This window comes from Marmota flaviventris, chromosome 7 (assembly GCF_047511675.1).
Source record: "Marmota flaviventris isolate mMarFla1 chromosome 7, mMarFla1.hap1, whole genome shotgun sequence".
Taxonomy (NCBI): domain Eukaryota; kingdom Metazoa; phylum Chordata; class Mammalia; order Rodentia; family Sciuridae; genus Marmota; species Marmota flaviventris.
Window position 1 is genome coordinate 72,776,506 of NC_092504.1, and position 19,848 is coordinate 72,796,353.

Here is a 19,848-nt window from a genome sequence, read left to right on the forward strand (position 1 = left end):
AGTTTTGAAACATTGAACAAAACAAAGAATTACATGAGAATATCATGCATGCTTTTATGAGGTTACACATATTATTCTGTCTTACATAAAAAAAGAAAGAAAACTAAGTATTGTACAATGCAGTACATAGGGATAGCAGCCATATATACAAGCTTTGTGCATCTTGATTGTTTTAAACACAAAGATGAAAAAGGAGTTCCCCAAAATGTTACTCAGTCTTTGTTCAAATATGTTGAACCAACATTTCTCAAGGATGTGTTCTGAGAGATGTCTATAGCTTTCACTAAATAAATAAATAAATCCATAAATGTTCAATATGTTAATAGAAACAATGACTCTCAGACAGATTGATAATAATGTCTTCCAAATCAATTTAATCAGGAAAACTAGCACATTGAATAAACATTTTTATATAGATAATTCATTTATTCTAAGAACTTCTAAATACAACTGCTGGATAGGGGTCAAATCTGAATCATGTAAATAACTAGTTTAAACCAAGCATAGCTATCAGACAACAGACAGGGTCTTATAAGAAGGAAGCCATAAAACAAATCTGTCTTGACACTTTAACAAATCTGTCTTCAAAACCTAGGCAAAAAGAACAGTCCAGTTTAAGAGTCCTAAGCCACAAGAATCATTAAACTATGCCCCACAGGACAAATGGGGACAGCTACTGTTTTTTCTTCTGACCACAAACAACTATGGGCCTGATAAATCTAAAATATTAACTATTTGGTGCTTTCCAAACAATGGGTTTGCCTGTTCCTACACAAACATTCCGGCATTTAAAAAAATGTTGAGATTTGTCCCACAAAGCTCAGGGATCTCTAAGAGTTCTCCCCTTATTCTAGAGACTACTATTCTCTGAATATTGCTGGACTTCCTTTTGCAGAACTGAGTTCACTGATGAGACCAGAAGGCTGAACACCAAGCCTGCAGGCACTGGGCTTCTGTTTGCATCTTAAGGACACCTAGGACCAAATGCACAATCCTGGTGTATTTGCACGTAGCTATGTCCTAATCATACTCTGTCCAGAACTATACTTTGAGAAGCAAGTAAGAAGCATAATACATAAATCATATGAAAGAATGAATAGATTACATCACATTGTTCAAAAATACATAATGCAGGCAATAATTACATATGAAAATTATGATGACTAATGTTAAATAGTCAGTAGTACTTCATTAGAGCCTACAAAGGTCATCATTCAATACTCAACTGAAAATCAATGATTGATAATGTACATTTGGTCCTAGACCTCCTTAAGATGCAGACCGAGCGCCAGGGTCTAGGCTAAACTGATTTCAGCTAAACTGATTTCCTTACAAATGATGGACAAATGAACTGGAAGTTAGAAAAGCTTTGTATGACACAGGGTTAAAAACAACAGAAAAACCTTGAAAATTGATAATCAACAATGACCACAGAGCTAGCTAAAGATGAAAAGAACATTATATCATCCTAGTTAAGAGGGTTAACCTGACAGTGAATAGCCTTGTTTAGTCTGGTTACTATCTCTGCATAAAATGCAAACTCTTTGAGGTATCTAGGGCTTTCTAAAGTTTAAAATCTCTCAATAAGGAAGATGAATTATAAGGAACAGCACTTTGCATACAGGATCCTCCACCAGACAGTGGGCAGTCCAGACAATGTTCAGCCTAGACAACCCTCAACTATATTCAGTAACATCAAGTTCTCTCACTGCCTCATTTCAAGGGCAAAACAACCCTCTTGCCCCTACTGCCTTTTGTCTCCCATCCCTCTTCTCCCTCCATCTGTGCTGAAATTTTCTGTACAGACCCTTCTGCAATCTGATATATTAATTATCATGTCTCTACCCTCATAACAAATGAATTGCGTGAGAACAGAAATATTTATTTTTACTCATTTAGTGTACTGCTTTGTGAGTTCCCAAAATGCAGCATATGATCTTGTGAATGACTCTGCAAATGAAAGTGGACAGCTATGCAATACCCATACATATCTGAGACACATTGTCTTTATTTTCTTTTTTTGAAGAAAATTTTTTTCTACTCAATATTACCCATTATAATTTGTCTAAATCAACAAAAATTCTGGGTGAGGTAATCTAAGAATCACTAAGAAACTTTCCCATAAGTAAAACTTGTGATTTTTTTTTTTTTTTTTTTTTTTTTTTTGTTCTATTGACCATGATTACATACCAAATGAAGCAAGGATAATAAGTGAATGGAAGAGAATAAACCAATTCCTGAAGTAGATCATATCAAAACCATGTTACTTCTACATGGGTATTTCACAGCATAATTAAAAGAGTCTCAGGTCACCTGAAATATGTTTTCCTCAGGATCTCTCAGCAAGTTCTTGAAAAAACACCAGACAATCCATCTGATCTGATGATAGGAGGAGTGATATAGGTGGTCTCCTTGAAGGCTGAACTCCTCTTCTTCTGACCACCTTAGAGTTGGTCTAACTCAGCTTTTGTTTCTCTGTAGATGGAGGAGTTGAGGTAAAACTCAAATAAAGTTTCTATGACTGGTATTTTCCCCTTGGAGAGCTCTTCAGTCTCACTGACTTTCAAACAAAAATGAATAAAGAACAAAAACACTACTATTAGACAACAAGTTATTTAACCCATTTTTCTTTGACTCCTTTCTTTTATTTTCTTTTTTCTTTTTTATTTTTTTATTGGTTGTTCAAAACATTATAGAGCTCTTGACATATCATATTTCATACATTAGATTCAAGTTGGTTATGAACTCCCAATTTTACCCCAAATACAGATTGCAGAATCACATCGGTTACACATCCACATTTTTACATAATGCCCTATTAGTAACTGTTGTATTCTGCTACCTTTCCTATCCTCTACCATGCCCCCTCCCTCCCCTCCCATTTTCTCTCTCCACCCCATCCACTGTAATTCATATCTCTCCTTGTTTATTTTCCCATTCCCCTCACAACCTCTTATATGTAATTTTGTATAACAATGAGGGTCTCCCTCCATTACCATGCAATTTCCCTTTTCTCTCCCTTTCCATCCCACCTCATGTATCTGTTTAATGTTAATCTTTTCTTCCTGCTCTTCCTCCCTGCTCTGTTCTTAGTTGCTCTCATTATATCAAAGAAGACATTTGGTATTTGTTTTTTAGGGATTGGCTAGCTTCACTAAGCATAATCTGCTCTAGTGCCATCCATTTCCCTGCAAATTCTATGATTTTGTCATTTTTAGTGCTGCATAATACTCCATGGTGTATAAATGCCACATTTTTTTTTTATCCATTCATCTATTGAAGGGCATCTGGGTTGGTTCCACAGTCTAGCAATTGTGAATTGTGCTGCTATGAACATCGATGTAACAGTATCCCTGTAGTATGCTCTTTTAAGGTCTTCAGGGAAAAGTCCAAGAAGGGCAATAGCTGGGTCAAATGGTGGTTCCATTCCCAGCTTTCCCAGGAATCTCCATACTGCTTTCCAGATTGGCCGCAACAGTTTGCAGTCCCACCAGCAATGTACAAGAGTACCCTTTTCCCCACATCCTCTCCAGCACTTGTTGTTGTTTGACTTCATAATGGCTGCCAATCTTACTGGAGTGAGATGGTATCTTAGGGTGGTTTTGATTTGCATTTCTCTGACTGCTAGAGATGGTGAGCATTTTTTCATGTACTTGTTGATTGATTGTATGTCCTCCTCTGAGAAGTGTCTGTTCAGGTCTTTGGCCCATTTGTTGATTGGGTTATTTGTTTTCTTATTTAATTTTTTGAGTTCTTTGTATACTCTGGATATTAGGGCTCTATCTGAAGTGTGAGGAGTAAAAATTTGTTCCCATGATGTAGGCTCCCTATTTACCTCTTTTATTGTTTCTCTTGCTGAGAGAAAACTTTTCAGTTTAAGTAAGTCCCATTTGTTGATTCTTGTTATCAACTTTTGTGCTATGGGTGTCCTATTAAGGAATTTGGAGCCCGACCCTACAATATGTAGATCGGAGCCAACTTTTTCTTCTATCAGACGCAGAGTCTCTGATTTGATATCTAGCTCCTTGATCCACTTTGAGTTAACTTTTGTGCATGGCGAGAGGAGGGGATTCAGTTTCATTTTGTTGCATATGGATTTCCAGTTTTCCCAACACCATTTGTTGAAGATGCTATCCTCCCTCCATTGCATGCTTTTAGCTCCTTTATCAAATATAAGATAGTTGTAGCTTTGTGGATTAGTCTCTGTGTCCTCTATTCTGTACCATTGGTCCACCCTCCTGTTTTGGTACCAGTACCATGCTGTTTTTTTACTATTGCTCTGTAATATAGTTTTAAGTCTGGTATCGCTATACCGCCTGATTCGCACTTCCTGCTTAGAATTGCTTTTGCTATTCTAGGTCTTTTATTTTTCCATATGAATTTCATGATTGCTTTATCCATTTCTACCAGAAATGCCGTTGGGATTTTGATTGGCATTGCATTAAACCTATAGAGAACTTTTGGTAATATCGCCATTTTGATGATGTTAGTTCTGCCTATCCATGAACAGGGTATATTTTTCCATCTTCTAAGATCTTCTTCTACTTCTCTTTTTAGGGTTTTGTAGTTTTCATTATATAAATCTTTCACCTCTTTTGTTAGGTTGATTCCCAAGTATTTTATTTTTTTTGAGGATATTGTGAATGGAGTGTTTTTCCTCATTTCCGTTTCAGAAGTTTTGTCGCTGATATACAGAAATGCCTTTGATTTATGCGTGTTGATTTTATATCCTGCCACTTTGCTGAATTCATTTATTAGTTCTAGTAGTTTTTTTGTAGACCCTTTTGGGTCTTCTAGGTATAGAATCATGTCATCTGCAAATAGTGATAATTTAAGTTCTTCCTTTCCTATTTTTATGCCTTTAATTTCTTTCGTCTGTCTAATTGCTCTGGCCAGTGTTTCGAGAACTATATTGAATAGAAGTGGTGATAGAGGGCATCCCTGTCTTGTTCCAGATTTTAGGGGGAATGCCTTCAATTTTTCTCCATTGAGAATGATGCTAGCCTGAGGCTTAGCATAGATAGCTTTTACAATGTCGAGGTAAGTTCCTGTTATCCCTAGTTTTTCTAATGTTTTGAACATAAAGCGATGCTGTACTTTGTCGAATGCTTTTTCTGCGTCTATTGAGATGATCATATGGTTCTTATTTTTAAGTCTATTGATGTGGTGAATAACATTTATTGATTTCCGTATATTGAAGCATCCTTGCATCCCAGGGATGAATCCTACTTGATCATGGTGCACAATTTTTTGATGTGCCTTTGTATCCGATTCGCCAGAATTTTATTGAGGATTTTTGCATCTAGGTTCATCAGAGATATTGGTCTGTAGTTTTCTTTCTTTGAGGTGACTTTGTCTGGTTTCAGAATCAGCGTGATGTTGGCCTCATAGAATGAATTTGGCAGAGCTCCTTCTTTTTCTATTTCCTGAAATAACTTGAAAAGTATTGGTATTAATTCTTCCTTAAAGGTTTTGTAAAACTCCACTGTATACCCATCCGGTCCTGGGCTTTTCTTGGTTGGAAGTCTTTTGATTGCTTCTTCTATTTCATCTATTGTTATTGGTCTGTTTAAGTTGTGAGTATCCTCCTGACTCAGTCTGGGCAAATCATATGACTTAAGGAATTTATTGATGTCTTCACTATCTTCTATTTTATTGGAATATAGGTTTTCAAAATAATTTCTAATTGTCTTGTGTATTTCTGTAATGTCTGTTGTGATATTGCCTTTTTCATCCCGTGTGTTAGTGATTTGAGTTCTCTCTCTTCTTCTCTTCGTTAGCATGGCTAAGGGTCTGTCGATCTTATTTATTTTTTCAAAGAACCAACTTTTTGTTTTGTTAATTTTTTCAGTAGTTTCTTTTGTTTCAATTTCGTTGATTTCTGCTCTGATTTTAATTATTTCTTGCCTTCTGCTACATTTGCTGTTGTTTTGCTCTTCCTTTTCTAGGGCTTTGAGATGAAGTGTGAGCTCATTTATTTGTTGGTTTTTCCTTTTTTTGAGGAATGACCTCCAAGCGATGAATTTCTCTCTTAAAACTGCTTTCATTGTGTCCCATAGATTCCGATATGTTGTGTCTGTATTTTCATTTATCTCTAAGAATTTTTTGATTTCTTCCTTTATGTCTTCTGTAACCCATTGATCATTCAGTAACATATTGTTCATTTTCCATGTGATGTAGGATTTTTCCTTCCTTCTTTTATCATTGATTTCCAGTTTCATTCCATTATGATCAGATAAAATGCATGGTATTATCTCCACCCCTGTATATTTACTGAGGGTTGCCCTATGGCATAATATGTGGTCTATTTTTGAGGAGGATCCATGTGCTGCTGAGAAAAAAGTATATCCACTTGATGATGGTTGATATATTCTATATATGTCAGTTAAGTCTAGGTTGTTGATTGTGATATTGAGTTCTATAGTTTCTTTATTCAGGTTTTGTTTGGAGGATCTGTCCAATTGTGAGAGAGGTGTGTTGAAGTCACCCATAATTATTGTGTTGTGGTCTATTTGATTCTTGAACTTGAGGAGAATTTGTTTTATGAACGTCGCAGCACCATTATTTGGTGCATAAATATTGATAATTGTTATGTCTTGTTGGTGAATGGTTCCTTTTAACAGTATATAATGTCCTTCCTTATCCCTTTTGATTAACTTAGTCTTGAAGTCAATTTTATTCGATATGAGGATGGTCACCCTGATTGCTTACGAGGACCGTGTGCGTGGTATATGTTTTCCCAACCTTTCACCTTCAGCCTGTGTATGTCTTTTCCAATCAGATGTGTCTCCTGGAGGCAGCATATTGTTGGATTTGTTTTTTTAATCCATGTTACCAGCCTATGTCGCTTTATTGGAGAGTTTAAGCCATTAATGTTTAGAGTTACTATTGATATATGGTTTGTACTTCCAGCCATGTTTGATTATTTATCTTCTTCTTTTTTTTTTTTTTTTTTTAATTTAGTTTGTTTCTCCACGGTTAGCTTTCCCCCCACCCTCTGTCTTTATAGAGGCACTTCCCACTGATGGTTTTGGTTATTGTTTTTCATTTCTTCCTCGTGTAGTGTTTTGCTCAAGATGCTTTGCAATGCTGGTTTTCTGGCTGCAAATTCTTTTAGCTTTTGTTTATCATGAAAGATTTTTATTTCGTTATCGTACCTGAAGCTTAATTTTGCTGGATACATAATTCTTGGTTGGCATCCATTGTCTTTTAGTGTTTGAAATACGTTGTTCCAGGATCTTCTCGCTTTCAGCGTCTGTGATGAAAAATCCGTTGTTAACCTTATTGGTTTACCCCTGAATGTAATCTGCCTCCTTTCTCTTGTAGCTTTTAGTATTTTCTCTTTGTTCTGTATATTGGATATCTTCATAACAATGTGTCTTGGCGTTGGTCTAGTGTGATTTTGTGTGCTCGGTGTCCTGTATGCATCTACAATTTGTATATCCGTTTCCTTTCTAATTTCTGGAAAGTTTTCTGTAATTATTTCTTTCAGCAGGTTACTCATTCCCTTGGTTTGAATCTCTGTACCTTCTTCTATCCCGATGACTCGTAGGTTTGGTTTCTTTATGTTATCCCATATCTCTTGGATGTTTTTCTCGTGGTTTTTAACCAGCCTTTCTGAGTTGGCTAGGTTCTTTTCAAGATGATATATTTTGTCTTCATTATCTGATGTCCTGGCTTCTACTTGCTCCACTCTGTTAGTGATACTCTCAATTGAGTTTTTAATTTGGCTTACCGTTTCCTTCATTTCTAGAATTATTGTTTGGTTTTTTTTATAATCTCAATCTCCTGATAAAGATGCTTAACTTCTTCTTTTATCTGTCTATGTAATTCATTTTCAAAGTGTTCTTTCACTGTTTGGATTTGCTGTCTCGTATCTTCTTTAAGGTTCCATTCCATCTGTCTAAGGTATTCCTTGAGTTCGTTATATGACCATTTTTCTGCTGACTCTAGGTCCTCCTGAATATTTAGGCTGTCCTTCATTGTTTGTTCTCCTTTTCTTCCTTGCTTTTTTATGCTGCTCATGTTACTTCTTGTCTGTTTGACTGCTGAGTTACTGTTTACTCTTATAGATTTATTTGATGCTTGAGAGGAAAGATATTAGAAGGGAAGGGAAGAAGTCACTAAAGAGAATGAGAGTAGGCAGGTAGAATTCAAGGAAGGGGGAATAAGAAAATTGAAAAGAAATGAAAAGACAAAAGAAACAAGAATAACAAAGATTAGATAATAAAGAAAGAAAGAAAAGACGAAAAAAAAATTTAACAAAAATAATAGTGATAATAAAAAATGAAAATTAAAATTTAAAATAATAATAATAATAATAAAATTTAAAAAAATTAAAAAAATAGAAACATTGAAAAAAAGTTAAAGAACAACAACAAATAAAAATTGAAAATGAAAGAAAAAGGAGAAAAAAAAAATGATAATAATAATAATAATAAATGCAGTCCTCGAGTTCTATTAACTTCTCTTCCAGTAGGTGGAGCTGTGCCCACTGGGCCAAGCTTCTCCTCTCAATAGGTGGGAACCATTCACTGTGCAGTAGCTCTTTCTCCTAGACTGGGCGGGTCTCCAATCCTGAGTGTCTAGGGCCTTGTCTTGTGTTTCCTCAAGCCAGGCCATGCTCACCTGTGGCGCTCACCACAATACTGGCTACACGCCAGGTCTGCTGCTCCTGGGAGCCCTGTTTTCATGAACACCTGGGCTCACTCTCCCTGTTTGCCTCCCTCAGACCCTAAGTTTCTAGAGCTTGGGGCTGAGATCCCCCAGCGAATTTGCTTGCCCTCCTGTAGCCACGCCCCCGGTAGCTGGTGCAAGAGACCTCAGTTGTCAGCACTGGTGGGAGCGGTAGCCGGGAGTTCCGCGCCGCGAGTCCCGCGCCACTCCTGATTCCCTCGGTCTGGTTATTGCGTTCACAGGAGAGCTGGGAGTGGCCCTTAAGTTTTCCCTGCTGTGTGGAGAGCGATGACTAGGGAATTACACACCTGTCGTGCTGGTTTCAATGCAGTTATCTCCTCCGCCCGTGATGCCATTTCTCTGCCATGGTGATATCCCATGCAAATGGTGACCGTTTGCTCCCTTTGCCGGGTGACCAATGCAACGGGTGGGTCCTGACTGTCTCTCCCAATCCCCGTTTCAGTCCTGTGGCCACTGCCTATGAAGGCTCGGTTGGCTTTTACCTCTGTAAGTTCCTAAGGGCCGGCCAATTATTTCAGCGGGATCGTTAGTGCTGAGTCACACGAAGCAGGAGAACCGGAGCTTAATTGCCTCCAATTCGGGCTCTGTGTGTGTGTTCTGAGGGGCCCAGCCTGTACACCCCAGATCCACGTCAGCTCAGCATTGCCTAGTGATCCTGAGCAAACAGCATTTAGACAGTTTACGGCTCCCTATGCCCGCGCAGTTGAAGATGTCAGAGACTTGATCTCTCTGCGCCTGCCACCATGTTACATCTCATCAATGATATTCATGTTGCCCTTACAGCTTCCTGGTATAAGCAAGTTCTTGGGATTATACAAACTGCTGCTTCTGTTTGCAGTCCAGATTTCTAGAAATGAAACCCTGCCGCCGTCGCCTCTGTCTCTGGGCTGCGCCCACGAGCGCCGCGCTTGTCTGCGATCGTAGCAGAGCCGCCCTGGCCTCCGCAGCTCTTCCGCCCGGTGCCCGGCCCCAGGGGCCCAAGCGGCTGCCACCGCGGCTCTCCGTCCCCCTCCTCTGGAGCACGGGTCCCCTGGCAGGGGGGTGCAGAACGACCCCAGAGCAGGCTCTGCCCGAAGGTGCAGCGGCGAACAGGCCACCGAGACGCTCGAGGCTGCAGTCCAGCCTTCGGAGGACAGGGCTCGGCACGCAGCCCAGCTCCAACCTCTAGGTGAGGCTGCCGGACAGTGTATACAGCGCCATCAAGACAGCAAGCAGAAAGCAAATGGTGGCTCCCGCGGAGTGGATTTTCGGCACAGAAACCACAGCCCTGCAAACAATCCCAATCCACAAACTCTCCCTGTATAAAAAATATTCAAAAAAAAAAAAAAAGGCGGGGCACACTGAGCTTTCTTTGCCTCGGGTACTTACAATCCACTGCTGATTACACACTCAGCTTCTCCACCCGGAGCGAAGCGAAAGAGGAAGCAGATGGGAGCAAAGCGCCCGCGGCTCTGAGCAGCCAAGCGTCTCTTTTTCGATTTCTTTGTTCTTCCTGCTCCTTGGCAAACTGGTCCACTGGATGCGGGACCCCCGCTTCTCTCCGGGCGGATCAGGTGTGTGGGCCGCTCTTGTGCCCCTCCCACCTCCGAACAGGAGAGTGGAAAACTCAGTCACAGGCCACCGTCCCACCGACCAACCCTCTTTGACTCCTTTCTTCAATAACAATTTGATTTTAGAGCCTGAATATAAAAAATATTAGCTTTATTGCTGCTTTTCACATTAGAAAAACACAGCTGAATGAGCTGGGTACTACTATGATTGTAATTACAGATAAGAGCAAACTCACTGACCTTTTCCTCCCAACTTGGAACCTAACTATTAAAATAAATATCTTCATACAGAATTATAATGTTAATATAAAAATCTGGTCCTTTTATTTTACATGTTAATGCATAAAAAATTGCTTCTCATTTTTAAATACTATAACAGTGAGCATATTTTTTTAAGAGAGAGAGAATTTTTTAATATTTAATATGTTTTCCTCAGGCTCACTCAGCAAGTTCTTGAAAAAACACCAGACAATCCATCAGAGCTGATGATAGAAGGAGTGATATAGGTGTTCTTTTTTTTTTTTTTTCCGGTGGACACAACATCTTTATTTTTTTATTTTTATGTGGTGCTGAGGATCGAACCCAGTGCCCCGCACATACCAGGTGAGCGCACTACTGCTTGATCCACATCCCCAGCCCAAGCATATTTATTTTTAAATGGAAACCCCCCATAAAATAAAAAGTAGCATATTAATGCTCACTCATAAATGAAACAAATAAACAAAAATCCATAACATTCTCAGGTAACAAAGCCTATCTGCTGACTGGTATCAGAACACAACATTAATGCAAATTCACAAAGCCCTGTTACAATATATTTCCATATCACAAAACCTCAGCCAAATTGATTAGGCAAAAAACTGTGAATCTGAGACTGATGTACCTTCATTCCCTTCTTTCTCTCTGTTTAATATCATAGCAGGAAATTCTCCCTTAATAATTTCCAGAAAGAAGACTGCAGGGCTGTTGTACAGCTTACAGGGATAACCTGCAAAAGAAGGCACTCCAACAACTCAACCCAATGGTCTTTAAAAGTAAAGAGGACTCACACAGTGTGAGACAGGTGAGACTAGGGAAGGCAGAATTATCATCTTCTCCGTCATTTTCTTGCATACGTACATACATATATATATCCAACCAAATCTGGACTCTTTACAACATATTATGTTAGTTATTATCTACATAAGTAGTAAAGTTCAATAAGCTATCTAAATTTCCTGGAGTTTATCAATACTCCTTCATAAGACTAAGGCTAAGTCCAGGAAGGAAGTTTTGAAGGCCCAGATGCATTGTAGTCTCTGAGTTGATCCAGGAAATACTGGAATGGCAGTACTAATGACAGCAAGATAGCTTTCCCACCTATTAAATTCAGACCTCAAATTTATCATATGTCAATCTGTCATAATTCCAAAGAGGAACAAATCCTTCAGGGTAGCATTCTGGAGAGAAAATGACCAGTACAGTACACCTGAACTCTTTCCTCCACTTCTAGTGGCATAAATCATCTAAACTTTGGCTGGGGTCTGATTCCTGTCTACTCTGGACTCCCCAGATCCATACATGCTTGAGTATTTTTAAAGGAGAGATATTAAACAAAAACAAATTTAAAAAGACAACTGTTTGAGGTCATAGAGAAGCACCTATGATCATACCCAAATATCTCTGAAGCAGATTCTATGAGCTATTTTTTAAAAATCACACAATTTAATAAAAAATTCAAAGAATTAGGCATCCCTGAAATATTGGTCCAATCAGATTTGGGATTAGCCATTCCATTGATAGATCACTCACACCCACTTAAGTCCTAAATCTTCAGTCTAATGTTTATAGAAAGTTAAGTAGTATCTCCATGAGCTCTTGTGAAGGCAGAGCAAGATTACATGCCACGGTAAAAACAAAAATAAGAAAGCAATCTGTTATAGGTCTCAAAATAATAATATTGGGCCATTCCATAAATATTTAACTGACAGAATAACTGGATATAAATCTAAGTAGTTAAATTTTGAACTTTAAGGGAAAGATCACTGTTATGGTTTAGATATGAATTTCCCCAAAGATGCATGTTGTTTTAATCAACTGTGACCAAAAGACCTGAAAATAAAAACATAGAGAAGGAAAAGTTTATTTTGGCTCATGATTTCAGAGGTTCAGTCCACGGTCAGTCAACTCTATAGTGGTGGGCCCAGGGGAGATAGAACATCATGGTAGAAGGGCATGGTGTAGGAAAGCAGCTCAGGACATGATAATTAGGAATTAGGGAGAGAGCTTCACTCACCAGGAACAAAATATAAACCCAAAATGTATGCCTTCAGTGACCTACTTCCTCTAGCCACACCCTATTTGCCTGTAGTTATGATCCAGTTAATCTATAGCAGTGGATAATCCATTGATTAGGTTATACTTCTCATAGTCTGATCAATTCACCTCTGCACATTCTTATGCCATCTCACACATGACCTATTGGGGGAAACCTCATATCTAAACCACAACACACATGTTTAAGGCATGGTACACAATATAGCAATCTCATAAATTAATAACTTGAATGGACTACTGTGTGGTAGGAGGAATTAGGTCACTGGAAGTATGCACTGGAAGAATTTATCATGCTCCTGATCCACTTTTCTCTCTCTCTCACACACACACACACACACTCTCTCTCTCCCTCCCTCCCTCCATCCCTCTCTCTCTCCCTCCTTCCTCGCTGGAAAGAGTTGAACAGTTTCCACCACTACACCTTTCTGCCAGATGTTCTCACCAAAGGCCAAAGAAATGAAGCTTAGTTCCTAAGGCCCAAAGCAATGCATATAGCTGTATTGGAGTGATATCTCCAAAACCATGAGCCAAAATAAATCTTTCCTCCTCTAAGTTACTGTTCTCAATTATTGATCACAACAATAAAGAGTTGATTAACAAGAAGTGGGGTCATTGCTATGAGTATACCTGACCATGTGCTTCAGAAGCCTTTGAAAATGATTTGTGGGAGGAATTTGGAAAATGTGGAGATACAAGATAAAGAAGCTTTGGAATGTTGTAAGCAGAGGTTAATGGACAATTATGGTGTGACCTCAGGAGACCAGAATGTCAACAAGAATGTGGACAGTAAAGATTGTGTTCATGAGATTTCAGATTGTAATGAGGACTGTTTTGGAAACTGGACTAAAGTCCATAAGTGGTATATACTGACAAGGAACTTGTTTCCATTTTGTTCATGTCCCAACACTCTCTGAGACTGAATTTAAAGGTGATGGACTAATTAATCTATTGGAGGAAATTTCAAGGCAACAAATCATTGGGACTGTGGCATAGTTATTGCTGGTAGCTTTTAGCCATATTTTTAGTGAGAAATGGCAACAAGAAGCAGAACAGAAACATTTAAAAATTTTCTGTTTGGCCAGAAAAACACTTGTAAAGCTGCAAATAAGGAAGGTGTGGTTGCTGAAGAAATCAGGGCCTTTAAAGAGAAACCAATGTTTAATGGAGAAAAAAGGAAACATGTTTAAAGGTGTAAAAATGATAACTAGTTTGAAAGACTCTGCTTTGAGAAGAGAGTCCTGGGTTACATTGCAGGCACAGGGCCACCTAGAAACTTGTCCTGCCAGTACTCATTTCACTGTCCAAGCACTCAGTAGCTGCTACAGCTATTGTTCGAGCAGACCCAGCTACTGTTCCTACAGGCAGTTGGCCTTGGTGTCATCTGTGTTGTGCCAGTATTAAATAATGCAGAATTCTGAAGTAGGGGGTTCATGAAAGTTTTTACCCAGATTACAAAGGAAGGCCTTGGAGATAGAAATTTGTGTCAAGGCTGCAGTCTCTGCAGGCCGCCCCTGAGATGGTGATGTGAGATTCTGTGAGAGGAAGCTAAATCAGTAATTGAGTTGCCAGGACTAAGAGATGCCATGAACCATAGAATGTCTGCTGAGGAAGGATATATGAAAGAACAAGGCTTTTTTGGAGACTGTTTATTCCCTTTTGGAATGGAAATGTCTACTCTGTTCCATTGTATATTAGAAACATGTAACTTACCTTTTATTATGTATATGGGCCCACAGCTAAGGTGTTACCTTGAGTCTCACAGAATACTTTGGATTTAGAGTTTTGAGAAATGTTGGAATTGTTAAAGACTAGAGGAACTTGTAGGACTGAATGCATTTTCCATTATGAGATGGACATGAGCCTTTTGGGGTCATGGGCAGAATATTATGATTTGGATATAAAGTATACACTTTAAATACTTAAATACTAAAGAATTTAAGACTTGGTACCCAATGTACAGAGATGGAGCATTTAAGAAATTATTTGATTATGAGGGTTCTAACTTCCTCAGGAAACTATTTCATTTCATGGGATAATAATGAGAATAGATTACATAGAAGTGGGACCTAATTTGAAAAAGTAAGTCACTGGGTTCATGTCCTGGAAGGATTTATTTTGTCCCTAACCCATTTCCTCTCCTTTCCTCTCCCCTCCCCACCTTTCCTTCTCATTTTCTCCCTCCTCTTTCTCCTCTTCTTCTTTTTCTTCTCTCTCTCTCTCCCCCTTCCCTCCTCTCTCTCTCTCTCTCTCTCTCTCTCTCTCTCTCTCTCTCTCTCTCTCTCTCTCTCTCTCCTTCCTGGTTGCCATGAGCTGAACAGCTCTCCTCCACCATTTTTTCTGCCTCACCTCAGGCCCAAAGCAATGAAGCCAGTAGACTGTGGACTGAAACATCTGAAACTTGAAGCCAAAAACCATCATAACTTTTGTAATTAGTTTTTCTTAGATATGTGTTATAGGAATGAAGACCTAACCCACACAGTCACTGGGAAGCAGTACAGCCACAGGACCAGTACAAACACTCTCACACACATATGCTGCCATATGAAGAAAATGTTTGGCAATAAAGTGACCAAGAATGTTTTAGAGTGTTGGAACCCAGAGGTAAATTTATACAAAGATCAAACAGCACTCCCATCAACCCCTCTGTTCTCTCCCAGAATTCCAAGAATGAAGGATCTAGTGCATGAAAAAGTCAATCAAACCTACTGATGCAAAGTATTCCAAAGCCTTCTTTGCAGGATCTTGGTACATTAGTTTTCCTGAGGCCAATAAGGTGAGGCTGTCAAAGAGCTTGAAGATGTAATACCAAGGGTGATTAATGGTGAAGATGATTGCTGGTCCCTGCTCAGAAATCCTAAGTTAAAAGAGGGAAGATAATGATCATTACACATCTGAACCTTGCCCTTCCTGATAAAACAGTTTATTCTTACCATTAAAACAAGAGTTCGCAGTTCAACTTCATTTTCTCTTACAGTCTTCTCACCTCATCTTATGTTACCTACATGACACTTGGGGAATCTAAATTCAATGTTTTTTTGTTTGTTTGTTTGTTTGTTTGTTTTTTAACTTGTAGTTGGGCACCATACCTTTATTTATTTATTTATTTTTATTATTATTTTTTTTTTAGTTGTTGATAGACCTTTATTTTTTAATACATGGTGCTAATGATCATTTATGCCAGGCAAGTGTGCTATCACTGAGCCACAGCCTCACCCCTAATTCAATGGTTTTATTAGTACTAAAATATTAGAAATTCACTTTAATATGTGATTTATAAATTAAACATGTTATTATTCTTTATTATTTCAACAACACTGCAACTAAAAAAAAAAAAAAAAATCATGATGGGCTGGAAACATAGCTCATCAAAAGTGCTTTCCTAGCATATGTAAGACCCTGGGTTTCATACCCAGATATGAAAAAAAAAATCAAGATTTTTTGTGCACCTTAGTAATTATTATGAAAAAGTAGTAATTATTATGGGCTTTGTATCTTTAATAATAACCCCTAAGGGCATGTTTTATTTGTTTGCTTGTTTTGAAAGAATTGTTCATATACATTACTAATATTCTTTGTGTTCTAAACAGGATATAACTTGGCAGAATTTATAATCGTTTTTTTTTTTTTTCCCTTGGAAGAGTTTTGCAGTGTTTATAAGTACCATAACAGCAATTAAAATACATAATCAAGATAAACAAAAAAAAAGAGACAATTCTTGCCAAGAAAAATAAAAACTAAAAACACTGGGCTTCTGAAAAGACGGTACATCAACAGTCTAGAATCTACTGTAAGGCTTGTTAAAAATGCAGAAGTCTGGACAGTCCTCCTAGACACTGAATTAGAATTTCTGAGGTTGATACAGGAAGTTCATATTATTAACAAGCTGTCCAGGCAACCTACAAATATAATCAAGTTTGAGAAGTAATAATAGAGTAAATAGTAAGACAACAGTCATACAAATAATTCTTATTGATGATTTGTCTTCTGTCACTTTAAGATTAGTTTTCTTTTTTCTACCTTGATAAAACAATGAACATTCTGAAGTATGTACTATGAGATTGCTATATGCTTTAGAAATTACTTCATTTTAATTTTTACACTACTGTCATAAGGTAGTTTCAATATTATAATTTCATAATTTTTCACAGGAAAAATTTAAAAGTCAAGCAAATGCCCTCTAAGTCACAGTTATGAGGAAGTAAGGCTATGATTCTAACTCTGGTTTAATTTGTGGTAGAAATAGTGTTAAAAGACCATTTCACATGAGTTATTACTATGGATGCAAAAAATAAAGGTAAAAATGTTCAAAGTGGTTATTCAAAATGTTTATGAGCCAGGTGTGGTGGTATGTAACTATAATCTCAGCTAGGCAGGAGGTCGAGGCAGGAAGATTTCAAGTCTGAAGTTAGCCTAAGCCACTTGGTGTACCTCTGTCCCAAAATAAAAAGAAGGTCATATGATCAGTGATAGAGCACAATGAGGTTCAATCCTGAGAGCAACAACAACAACAACAAAAAAACTTTAGGAGACCCACTTCAATTTACAAATTTGATTAGTTCCTAGTATAGTTTAGCAGTGTGCCCAAGGGTGCTCTGCCCCAAAGATATTTGGGCAAGAAGACCAAAAATTTCAATAGAATGTGGAATAGATATAGCTAAGGGTTCCTTGTAAGTAAAAAGGAGGCTAACAACTTAGGCTAAAGATGATACAAGTGGAACATCAAAAGGACCAACAGGACTGAGCTAAGAAAAAGGATACTCCTGGTCAAAGAAAGAGGTTTGTTACAAAGAAAGAGGTGTGTTTATATATGTCTGAGAGACAGTGATTTGCTATTAAATGAATAAGGTAACTAAAGAGACTACAAAAAGAGAATGACAAGCCTAAGATTGGCCCTTCTCTCAGAAACTGGAACTGTATTCAGTAGACATCATTGAGCTGGTAGAAGACTAGAAGCAGGAAGAAGAATTGTATGAGAGCCCTGATACCCAAAGTGTGATTGGATGGGCAGTGTCATTAGTATAAATATCTCCTCTTAGAGTCCTCTAGGGAAAATCCTGGGCTCCACCTCAGACTTAAAGAAACAGAATCTGCATTTTAATGAGACCCCAAGTGATGACTGTGCATAGCAGGGCTTGATCTCTGCAAGAGGCAAGATGCTTGAATGCTACCCAGTAAAAAAAAAAAAAAACATAAAGGAAATAGTTACAATATTCTGTATCAATTCATCATTGTCTAATGAACACTGTCAGCAGAGCTGTAGATAATAAAAAATTCCCTGGGTATGTTCTATAAAGGAACCCGAACTCCAGGCCCATAACCTGGCATCTTCACTTATATGTATGTTGACATCTAGAGCATAAGATAAGATATTTAAACAAAAAGCCATCTTTGCATTGTCCTGTTTTTTTCTCTCCTATCAGAAACTTTCTCACGGGTGCATGGCCACCAGAGAAAGCAAGGTAAGTACTAGGGGAAGCCATGAAGGTGGTGTGTCAGGCACGTTAAAGTAAGAAGTAGAGGGGTTTCCAGAGGTAGGAGACAAAGATATAGCCCAGAGCAAGTGGCAGACTGGTTGTATTAAACAATTAAATTATAGACAGACCAAGTAAGTGAATATATTAAAATAAAAGGAGCCACATCTCTCATGGTCTGAAGTGACTTGCAAAGGCTGAAAGGAAAAGAAATAAAAGTGACACAGAGGTATTGGACTGGAAATAAAAATAAAAATATGAACTCATGGGTATCTAAATATATACTCTTATAAATAGCAATAATTACAGAAGTATGTTTACATGTTTCTTTATAATATATATATATATATATATATATATATATATATATATATATATATATATATATATATATATATATATATATATATATATATATATATATATATATAAGAGAGAGAGGGAGGGAGGGAGGGGAAGAAGGACTGGAAATATAGCTCAGGTGTAGAGTAAGTGCTTAGCAAATATGAGGCCATGGGTAGGAACCCTGCCACACACACAATAAAAACCTCACTACACACTAACACACACACACACACACATACACATCTGTATACACACATATAAAATTCATCCAGGACCAATGTTTCCAAATAAAATAGGATATATTTCCATATTTTATATAAACACATACAGTAGGCCTAGGTATGCCTACTGAAGATCTAAAAGCAATGCCACTCCAATAGCAGTGAGCACAACAGCAACCACATTTTGGTTTCCTAATATTAATTAAACCAGAACAAACCAGATCCATACACAAGTAGCTAACTCAGGAAAAGTGCAACACAAACATGGAACATCACTGTGACTACAAAGTAAAAAAATGATGGAATAATGATCAGGGAGAGGTCAAAAGAGCACATAGACAATTGAAAAGCCCTAGACAAATCAGGATCAATTTAATCATTAAAACAGTGAAGAAAAGCAGATTCCAACCCATTACATCACACAGAAAATGAACAGGGGAAAAACTCTTCCTTAGATAAAATGTCAACAATTACTTGTTATGCAGCTACCACAAGAACAGGAGTTATTAGCTTACGCTAAAATTGGTGGGTGAGACTTGAGGAGGAACACAATCTTGGTATAATAGGCAATTATCTTCCCAGAAAAAAAAAATACTAATCTACTCTAAAGAAGAAAAGTACTTTCCCAGCAGAGAAGCCCAGCAGACCCCAACTTGATCAAATGATGGAAGTTCACACCACCTATGAGACCGGAATCTGCTCATGGAACATAGGGATGGACCCAGTAGAGGGTCACCCCATGAAATCCACCAAGACTTATAAGAGCATCACGGACAGGAAAGGACTGAAGAACTCACACAGATTATCAAACCAACCAAAGCAGGAAAGCCATAAAAGACATGTTTCAGTGAAGAATCCCAAGGCACTGCAGGAAACAGACACTGCAGGGGAAGCTGGTGACATGTGACTAGAGTCTAAGCACTGGATGGTTGTGAATCCACCACTGTCAACTTCCTTACCTGAAGGCTGGTGTAGTGGAATGTCCTTGCCTCTTGGAATTTACACCGGGGAGTATGTACCAGAGATGGAGCATGAGGTCAGAAAAAAACTTACACAGGTGGAACACAGATGGAAGAAGAGGGAAGCAAATGCAGTAAAATAGAAGTTAGGGAATCCAGGTGAGGGAACTGGGAATTTTTTTTCTTTAAACTTTTCTTGGAACTTTCTTGTCAGTTTGAAATAATTTTTTATAATTTTAAAGAAGATGTTCACAAATTAATTTTAAAAATTTCTATTACATTCCTGCCA

The 19,848-nt window shown here is 38.0% G+C and overlaps 1 protein-coding gene across 2 annotated transcripts in view; it reads right to left on the minus strand.

Annotated features, from left to right (window-relative positions):
- Nucleotides 1-354: 354 nt before the first annotated feature.
- Nucleotides 355-19,848, minus strand: part of LOC139706424 (broad substrate specificity ATP-binding cassette transporter ABCG2-like) — a 33,207-nt gene continuing 13,713 nt past the window's right edge. Inside the window, exons 8-10 of one of the 2 annotated variants that reach the window (XM_071614436.1) lie at nucleotides 15,270-15,417; nucleotides 10,066-10,280; nucleotides 355-2,556 (exon numbers count right to left, since the gene is read on the minus strand). In XM_071614436.1, coding sequence (XP_071470537.1) covers nucleotides 2,445-2,556; nucleotides 10,066-10,280; nucleotides 15,270-15,417 — 475 coding nt within the window. In that variant the 3' untranslated portion in view covers nucleotides 355-2,444. Of the gene's footprint in view, nucleotides 2,561-10,065; nucleotides 10,281-15,269; nucleotides 15,418-19,848 lie in introns of both variants that reach the window. The other variant, XM_071614437.1, reaches the window with a different exon arrangement.